Genomic DNA, 9,805 nt, shown 5'->3' on the forward strand with positions numbered 1-9,805 from the left:
GAGCAGGGAACAGGAGTGGCCTCTGGGGAGAAAAGCAAAACATCAACACTGGGGTCTCTGGCTGCCCATGGGAGAAAGGGCAGGAAAGGAGAGACGCCCCAGTGGAGGGGCATCCAGTTGTCCCAGAGGCTGATCGCACAAAACCTGCTCCCAGGCTGCCCGAGTCGGGGTGAGGGGTAGTGTTGCGGGGACTGAAGGAACAAATTCCGGGGCTCAGAATTTTTTTTTCAGGGACTTGGATTTATAGATGAGGAGGGAAAGAAGGGCCACAATCCTGAAAATCAGAAAACCTGTGTTTGCCATCAGGGTAGTTTGGAGAGGCTGAGTCAGTATCTTCAGCGGTGGGCAGAAGGCCAGGTGTCTGGCGTGGGGCTTTCTTATTAGCTATTTTGGCCTGTGGTGCCTCATCTCCTCTTGCTCTGGCTATAAGAGCCATTCTGGCCCTGTATGGCCCACCTCTTTCCGAGAAGGGCAATTAGGACGTCTCGTGGCTTCTGGAACTGGTAGAGGAGTTGGGCTGGGCCCTGCTATGAACGCAGTGAGGGATCCCAGATAAGGAGCTTACAAGGGGAGGGAGGGAAGGGCTTTGGGCAGGCTTCACAAAGAAAGAGAGGAAAGGGAGGAAACCAATAACTCTCAAGAACCTCCTGTGAGCCAAGTGCTGACTCACACATGTTCTCCTTCATTATCCTTCCAATGGCCAGGTGGCAAGACATTACTATGCCATTTACAGGTGAGAAAGTGTGAATTCTTTAACATGTTTGAGATGTAAAAACAAAACAGAAAAAGAAAGAACGTTGGGGAGACAGAGTGGAAGAGATGGAGGAGTCAGGAAATGAGACTGGAAGTTGGCTTCTGCCCCACGTGGAGGGAGAGAGACACTGGAGTCCTGGACTGTTAGCACCTCCTTACCATTGCTGCTACAGCAACCCAGGGCTCACCCATCATCACTGAGCAGGGACTCTGGGGAGCATCAGGATTCTCAGGGTCCTCTTCCCACTACTATAATGAAAAGGGCTGGTTTGTTCCTGAACAAGGCTCTCCAGCAATATCTCTAACTTGGGAGAGAAAATAACTGAAAACCCCTGATAAAGGCTAGGAGAGTAGAGATAGTTGCAAAGCATCACGTGGTTGTCTGAACTGGAGACCTCAGGCCTCTACCTTGAACAGATCTTGTCCAGCTTTTGCCTAGATCAGAGCCCAGGACCTCCAAGTGAGTGAGAGTTTGTTTGCTCATAAAAACCGCTGAATGAAGAGCGATGCAGGTGCCTTTACTCAGATGATACTCAACTAAAAGGGTTGCCACTCATAAAGACCACAATATGAATAGAACTCCTCAAGTTGTTTAGTGCACACTTGTGCAGCTGTATGTGGTGACTCTAGACATAACTTTCCTGGGCAAGGATGGGGGAAACCTCTCAAGAAACACAGATAAAATTTCTCAATTCAATGGATGCTCTGCATGCTGCAAAGACCTGGGATCAATCAAGATGAACAGACCTGAGCAGATACACTGACTTTCTGGTTGTCTGTTACACAAGTGAGAGAAGGATTATAAAAGCATATTTAGAAGCCCTAACTTGGTTTTAAGATAAAATAATTAAATTAAAAAGTATAGGTCGGGCGCTGTGGCTCACACTTGTAATCCCAGCACTTTGGGAGGCCAAGGTGGGTGGATCACAAGGTCAGGAGTTCAAGACCAGCCTGGCCAACATAGTGAAACCCTGTCTCTACTAAATATTCAAAAAATTAGCCAGGCGTAGTGGCGGGTGCCTGTAATCCCAGCACTTCGGGAGGCTGAGGCGGACGGATCATGAGGTCAGGAGAGCAAGACTATCCTGGCTAACACGGTGAAACCCTGTCTCTACTAAAAATCCAAAAAAAATTAGCCAGGCGTGGTGGCAGGTGCCTGTAGTCCCAGCTACTTGGGAGGCTGAGGCAGGAGAATGGCATGAACCTGGGAGGCGGAGCTTGCAGTGAGCTGAGATCACACCACTGTACTCCAGTCTGGGTGACAGAGCGAGACTCCATCTCAAAAAAAAAAAAACAGATTATAATGTATGTTATCATTATTCGTACTATTCAAATCTTTTGTATTTTAAAGGTTAATCTTGAATATAACTTTAATATCTTGCTTTTTTTTTTTTTTTTTTAGACAAGGATCTCACTCTGTCACCCAGGCTGGAGTGCAGTGGCACGACCATGGCTCACTGCAGTCTCGACATCCTGGGCTCAAGTGATCCTCCCACCTTAGCTTCCCAAGTAGCTGGGACAAAAGGCATGTACCACTATGCCCAGCTAATTAAAAAACATAATTTTGAAGTGATGGGATCCCACTGTGTTGCCCAGGCTGGTCTTGAACTCATGGGCTCAAGTGATACTCTTACCTCGGCCTCCCAAAGTTCTGGGATTACAGGTGTGCACCAGTGTGCCCAACAATATCCTGCTTCTTAAATCAATTAGTTGCCTATTAAAATCTGCCCAGGAACTTTTTGGTTAAGTCAAGAAGGTATACTTTGTATTTTCACTTGCAACCCTGTATTTTCATTTGCTTTGAAAACATTTGTTTCCCAGGGATAAAGGTTTCACTGAAATTCAAACATCTCTCCTAGACAAAGAGAGAGTATAAGGTCATAGATCAGAGCTTCAAACCTAGAAAGTGAAAAATAGCAGTAAGATAGGAAGGAGACTGATTAAGTTTAAGGTCATGTCCTCCTAATAGAGGAGATAAGAGAAGTCTGCATAGCACTAGTGCTGACTAGAAATTGGATGTGAGATCTGGTTAGAACAGTATTTTTCAACCTTGGCTGGCACATTAGAATTACTGGAGTAGTTTTAAAAAATATTCTTATTTAAAGATTTTTAAAAAATACCAGTGCTGAAGTTCCTCTTTAGACCAATTGAATCAGACTGTCTCAGAGGGGGCCCAGGTATGATGCTTTTTAAAAGCACCCCAGGTGATTCTAAGCTGCAGCCAGGATAGAAACCTGAGTCTGAAGCCTAATTCCCATGGCTGCTGTCAGTAATGGAAGTGGGGAAAGATGCTGCTGTTTTGAAGTGGGTCAGAATAGAATAGTTTTGCTTTTAATCGCTAAATAATCTGAGTATTCATTAAACGGATCTTGACTTTTTTTTTTTTTTAATAGAGATTGGGTTTCACTATGTTGCCCAGGCTGGTCTCAAACTCCTGAGCTCAAGAGATCCGCCCACTTCAGCCTTCCAAAGTGCTCAGATTACAGGTGTGAGCCACCATACCCAACCTAGATCTTAATTTGAAGTCAAAAGTACTGATTGATAACTTATCAGTTATGAATCAGTAACTTATAACTTATGAATAACTTATTTATGGAAGACTGACTAAACAAGATGACAGTAATTGTCAATTTTTTTTTAAAGGCTAAATACAGCTTCTGACCCCCTTGACCAGGTGGAAGTTTTCCCTGAGGATTCAAATATTACTGCAGGAATCATGCTGCATTTTACTCCCTATGGTTCCCCGAGGATACTGATCCTTTTTTTTTTTTTTGAGACGGAGTGTCACTCTGTCACCCAGGCTGGAGTGCAGTGCAACAATCTCAGCTCACTCAACCTCCGCCTCCTGGGTTCAAGAAGTTCTCCTGCCTCAGCCTCCTGAGTAGCTGGGACTACAGGCGTGTACCACCACACCCAGCTAATTTTTGTATTTTTAGTAGAGATGGCATTTCACCATATTGGTCAGGCTGGTTTCGAACTCCTGACCTCAGGCAATCCACCTGCCTTGGCCTCCCAAAGTGCTGAGCCATTGTACCTGGCCGATCCGTGGTCTTTTTAACAACCTGTGGTTCCTGGTTCTGGTGCAAGACAATGGTGGGTCACCCGTGGAGACTGGCCACTATCTGTAGTCCTTCTGGAAGCACTTGAACCTTGAGCTAAGTTGAACAGGAGTGACCTGGGACCCCAAGGTACAGTCATGGGAAAAGAGACCCAGGTTTTGTGCTGGTCTGATCCCCACCACTCACTCTTTGGACATGCTAAAGCTTCTCTGAGCCAGTAGAGTGAGAGATGGGGAAAGGGAAGCAATTTTTATTAAATGCCTCTTCTGTCCAGATGCTGTACGTGGGTGATCTTCACCCTCACAGCAGCGGTTCTCAGCTCCGGCTGCACATTGGAGTAGCCTGGGAGTTTTAAAAAGCCTCAATGCCAAGGCCACAGAACCACTTCAATCACAGTCTCTGGGAGTATATCTCAAGCATCATAATTTTCAAAGCTGAGGACCATTACCATTGATCCCTGTTTACAAATGAGGAAAATGAAGGCTGGGCTGTAAGTCTTCAATCTGACCACCTCGGATTCCGCAGCTCCTCCCCAGTCTGGCTCCCCTGAAGTCCAGCTTCAGTTTTTTGAGACCAGCAACTGGTTGTTATGTTCAAGAGGGAGTTTCTTATTTAGCCAAGTGTGTTAAAACATGTGAATTAAGGTCTTGATTCTTGATTCGATCCACTTACTCAGTATAGTTAGGCAAATTACTTAACTCCTGTGTGTTCCAGTCTCAAATGGGGGTAGTTACCAAGCTGCTTACAGAGCCGTCTGGGGAGAAATCGTGGGAACAAAAGCCCTTTGGAAATATACATGATCACAGAAACACTGTCCTTACAGCAGAACAGTTACGGCCCACTGACACTTATTTCTACTAATTTCAGGGCTGTCAAGAACATGAGCCTTGCTTTGACTTCTGATGCTAGTGTCAGATTTTTGCCTCAAGTATCAGGTTGAGAAGGATTTGCCAAGAGTGGAGTTACCTATCAGGGGTGAGTGATGCTGGGGTGCAGCTACTGTCCCTGGGGTCACTATAGCCCAGTGGAACTGCTGTCCCCTTCTGCAGTAAGCCTGGGACCTTCCCCGGATAACGCACCCTCTCTGTCCTTGGAGCCCACACGCTGGGGAAAGAGTGAATGAATATCTATCCTAATGCTTGTTTATATGTACACATATAGTTATTGCATATGTACCAGGTATACAGCATGTTTATATTATATGATATATAATAATATATAATGATGTATTAATTTGCATGTATATTAATATATATAGACACAGAATTCTTCTCTGTGTTTGATGTAAAGGCTATCGAAAGATAATTGCCTGACATGAAGTTTACCTGGAAGTGATTGTTTTTTCTCCAGGATTCATTTTTTCATTTTTGCACATGTCCCAGGGGTGACCCCTTTTATGAAAGGCCCTAGGTCTCTGATTCTTGACTTAGGAGGGAGGCTGGGGATAAGGACACTGGGGCAGTGGGAGAACTAACGAAAGAATATGAGCTTGGTGGTAATTGGGCATTTCTTTCCTCAAGGGTGGTGATGTTGATGAGATGTCCTCATGACCACGGGCCTCCCGTGTGTCCGTGGAACAACAGGTAGATTCTAACCATCTCCTTCCGGGGTCCACCTCAGATCAGAGGGTCTCCAGGTCTCCACCCATCCCACAGGCTGCTTCACCCATGGCTAAGGACAAACAGGCTCATGGTGGGTGCCTGGGCAGATGCGCTGCTGGGTTACAGCTGCCCTACAGTCACGAATCCCTGTGCTGGGTGATTAGCACTGTTTGTGTCATATCCTTCAGGGCAAGAAGGGGACCCAAACCCCATGCAGACCCAAGCATGGAGGCAACTTGGTGGGGTTCAGTCTGCACGATACAAGACGGTCCCACTCAGAGACTCCTCACAGGAGTGGAGAGGTGTGACCCTCTGTATTTAATACTCACCCCATGCTCAATATTTCTTTGAAGTCTCATCTCCAAAATTCAAGCACATTTTTCATTCTACTCCTACAATAGTCATTGGCTTGATATAAAAATACTTACCAACTTAATTATTTGACTCTTTTCTCCTAAACCTAGACATTCGAGAAAGTTAAGCCATGTCTGTCCTGTGGTTTCTGCCCCTGACATGTCATCATGCAACTCCTTCCCAGCCTGAGAAGCCTGAGCCTCAGTGGACCCTGGTTGCCTCCCCCTGCCTGGGGACCCTTTGGGGGATGAAGGAGTCTGTCCAGCACCTCCGCCCACACTCTCCACGGCCAATGAGGGCCTTACCTATGTTACAGTGCTCGCCAGTGTAGCCAGGGGGGCACAGGCATATGACATGACCCTCTGTCTCCTTGCAGGTCCCAGCGCCACAGGGCTCCTCTGCACAGGACCTGGCGGGGGCTGCAACCCCCAGGGGAGAGGTTGAGCATCAAGAACATAGTCACCTGGCTACCATGGCCTCCAAGACCTCAAAGTTGGAGCATGAGGTCCCTGAAGTCCACGAGGCTGGCTTTGGGTCAGCACTTTTCCGGGGCCTGTGTCCCTCCTGGGCACCTGACCCACAGCATCGGGGGGAGCTCTACAGCTGTGAAAGCTCTCTCAGCACAAAGGAAGGGACAAGGGACCCCAGAGCAAAAAAACAAAGGAAAATCAGCTACCAGTGCCCACTGCCCGGCATATGGGGTTATGTCACAGTGAGACAATCATGACAGTACAGGAGCCCCTTTGTACAGGGATGGGGTTGGGGATGCAGAATCTAAAGCCAGATAGCCAAATGACATGTCATAGTTCCTTAAACTGTGCAGGTTTTAACCCTGCACAAAATAAATATTCAGCCACAAACACCATCAACAGATTTACTCTCTCATCTCACACTCACTCCGGGGCAGGGTGCATGAGCAGAATTTCTAGCACTAGCTAAACAGTCATCCTTCTCTCCCTGTGCCAAGTACGGATAGTTGAATTCACATGTAAAAACTTATGGACTGTAACTCTGCTGTGACAATAGCATCACTAATCTTTATACGTGTGCACTGTATGCAGAGTGTGATGCTAAGTGCTTGCTTTATCTATGTTTCTATTCTGCTTGATCTTCCCTGGTATAGTATTATCCTACTCTTACGTTACAGATGAGGCTCAGAGAGGTGAAGACTATTGCCTGAGGCTGCGCAGCTAACCTGTGATGGAGCTGTTCTTGGAACCTTAAAGCTACGCTGTCTCCTTCTGTGCTACAGTAGCCTACAGTCTGAACTACCCAAGCACATTTAAAGGGGGAAAACATTCCAACAATACCTGCAACAGTTGACTCTGATTCACCTGTCCATTCTGGAGAAGCTGGGATGGAAGCATCTGTTGGGGAGGTGGCTGTTTCGGCTGTGTGAGTCTCTTCTCCTGAGTACAGGACGCTTGAGGACTCAGTTTCTAGATGCGCCTCTGCAGGGCGCTGGGTCTGCTGGGTCCACTCAGATTCTGGGATGCTGGTGCTGATGACAACGCCCAGCCCCGAGGTATGACCAGACAAGACTCCGCTGATTTCGGTCCTGTCTCCAGAAGCCGTGAGAGTGGCTGAAGGCAAGCCTGGTGCCTCTGTCCCCACATCACCGGTGGTGGTAGATTCTCCACTCACTTCTGGGGCAGCTGATGCCTCGCCTTCTTGAAATGTCAAAGTGCTGCCACTCACTCCTAGGCCAGAGGATCTCTCGAGGTCAGCTTCATGGAATGCAGAGGTGGTTTCACTCAGATCAGGTGACCCAGAATCTTCTCCACTGGTCTCAGGGGCAGCAGATGCCCCAACTCCAGCCTCAGGATAGGGGGACGTCTCACTGCTAGATTCTGGGACTGATGACACTTCTACTCCAGACCCAGGGAGCACTGGGGTAGCTCCACTAATGTCCCCAGCTGCGGAGGCTTCTCCACTGGACTCAAAAAGCTGGGGTGTGTGTGTCACAGGAGGCCTTTGGCCAAGTTCCTGAGAAACAGTTGGTTCAGTAACACCCTCCATGAACTCAGAAGTGATTAAAGTCACTTCTGGAAGTCCCGAGGCCTCTCCACTGGTGCCCATGGCTGCAGAGGATTCTCCACTTACATCGGTGGTGCTGGCAAAATCCCCACTAAAATATGGGGTACTTGGTGGCTCTCCGCTGGGCTCTACCAGCCCGAACTGCAGCCCACTTAGGTCCAGAAATCCAGAATGGTCCCCAGACATGTCTGGTGCTCCAGAATGAGTACCACTGAGTTCTAAAATGCCAGAAGGCCCTTCTCCTGCCTCTTGGGCTGTTGGAGCCTGGGTTACAGATTCCACCAAAGTTCTATCTACAAGAGAGACAGTGGGGAAACCAGATGGAAGTCCACTGCCATAATATGCTCCCGAGGGCAGGCTGCTCCCAGTCTCAGCTCCAGAGGATTCTCCACTGACCTCACCTATGCCAATTGGTAGGCCACTGAATTCTGGAGTCTGGGATGTAAACCCACTGGAATCAACTGTTCCAGAAAACTGTCCACTGACATCCACCACCCCAGATCTGCCTGACAGATCTGCCTCTCCGGAAGGGAGGCCACTGAGTTCCACAGACCCTAAGCCTTCTTCTTCTCTAAATATAGTAGGGGTCACTTCGACCAAACTGGTGTCCACAAATGTAATGCCAGAAGATTCACCGCTGCCACTCGTGGCACCAGAAACCAGGTCAGGGACTCCTGATGTTGCCCCACTGAACCCTGGTAACCCTGAAGGCTGCCCACTGAGATCAGGGACCCCAGATGTTTCTCCACTCAGGTCGGTTATGCCAAAGGGTTGACTGCTCTCATAAGGAACCCCAGATGCTTCTCCACTAACACCTGGTTGTCCAGAGGACAGCCCACTAAGCTCAGTCACTCCAGATGTTTCCCCGCTAATGTCAGGAAACCCTGATGGCTGCCCACTAACCTCAAAAATCCCAGATGTCCCCCCACTGATGTCAGGAAACCCTGATGGCTGTCCACTGACATCAAAGAGTCCAGGTGTTTCCCCACTGACATCAGGAGACCCAGATGCTTGGCCACTGAGTTCAGTTCCTGAAGGGAGTCCACTAGCTTCCCCACTAATGTCCAGCTCACTGGAGGGCAGCCCAGATATTTCTCCTGCACCACTGATGCCAATGGTTCCCCTCCCTTCCAGTTCACTTGCAGTGGAGGCTGTGACCACTTCCACCAATGTAGAATCCACTAGGGAAACAGTTGGGAATCCAGATGGAAGTCCACTAAAGTCAGGCAGGCCAGAGGGTGGGCCACTTCCAAGGTCCACCCCAGAATACTCGCCACTAAATCCAGAGGGAAGGCCACTTGTTTCTGGAACTTGCCCACTTCCTAGAGTTCCAGAAGGCAGTTTGCCCAAGTCCAAGTCTCCAGAAGCTGAACCCACCAAGTCTTCTTTTCCAGAAGGCAACCCACTGAGGTCCTCAGCTCCAGAAGCTGAAGTCTCTAGACCCTCCCTTCCAGAAGGAAGTCCACTGAGGTCAGTCCCTACTCCAGAAGCAGAGGTCTCTAGACCTTCTCCTCCAGAAGGAAGTCCACTGATGTCCCCTACTCCAGAGGCGGAAGTCTCTAGAACTTCTCCAGAAGGGAGCCTGCTGAGGTCCTCTACTCCAGAAGCAGAGGTCTCTAGACCTTCTCCTGAAGGAAGTTCACTGATATCCTCTATTCCAGAGGCAGTAGTCTCTAGAACTTCTCCAGAAGGAAGCCCGCTGATGTCCTCCACTCCAGAGGTAGAAGTCTCTAGAACTTCTCCTCCAGAGGGAAGTCCACTGAGGTCCTCTACTCCAGAGATAGAGGTCTCTACAACTTCTCCAGAAGGAAGTCCACTGAGGTCTCCTACTCCAGAGGTAGAAGTCTCTAGAACTTCTCCAGAAGGAAGCCCACTGAGGTCTCCTACTCCAGAGGCAGTAGTCTCTAGAACTTCTCCAGAAGGAAGGCCACTGATGTCCTCTACTCCAGAGGCAGTAGTCTCCAGAACTTCTCCAGAAGGAAGGCCACTGATGTCCTCTAC

General features: G+C 48.5%; 1 protein-coding gene across 1 annotated transcript in view; it reads right to left on the reverse strand.

The window, feature by feature from the left end:
* ACAN (aggrecan) overlaps positions 1–9,805 on the reverse strand; it is a 72,962-nt gene that overhangs the window by 9,061 nt on the left and 54,096 nt on the right. The window contains exons 14-16 of the mRNA XM_011948328.1: positions 8,738–9,805; positions 7,078–8,677; positions 6,073–6,186 (exon numbers count right to left, since the gene is read on the reverse strand). The exon at positions 8,738–9,805 is cut by the window's right edge and continues 1 nt beyond it. Coding sequence (XP_011803718.1) covers positions 6,073–6,186; positions 7,078–8,677; positions 8,738–9,805 — 2,782 coding nt within the window. The remainder of the gene's footprint in view (positions 1–6,072; positions 6,187–7,077; positions 8,678–8,737) is intronic.

This window comes from Colobus angolensis, unplaced genomic scaffold (assembly GCF_000951035.1).
Source record: "Colobus angolensis palliatus isolate OR3802 unplaced genomic scaffold, Cang.pa_1.0 Scaffold278, whole genome shotgun sequence".
Taxonomy (NCBI): domain Eukaryota; kingdom Metazoa; phylum Chordata; class Mammalia; order Primates; family Cercopithecidae; genus Colobus; species Colobus angolensis.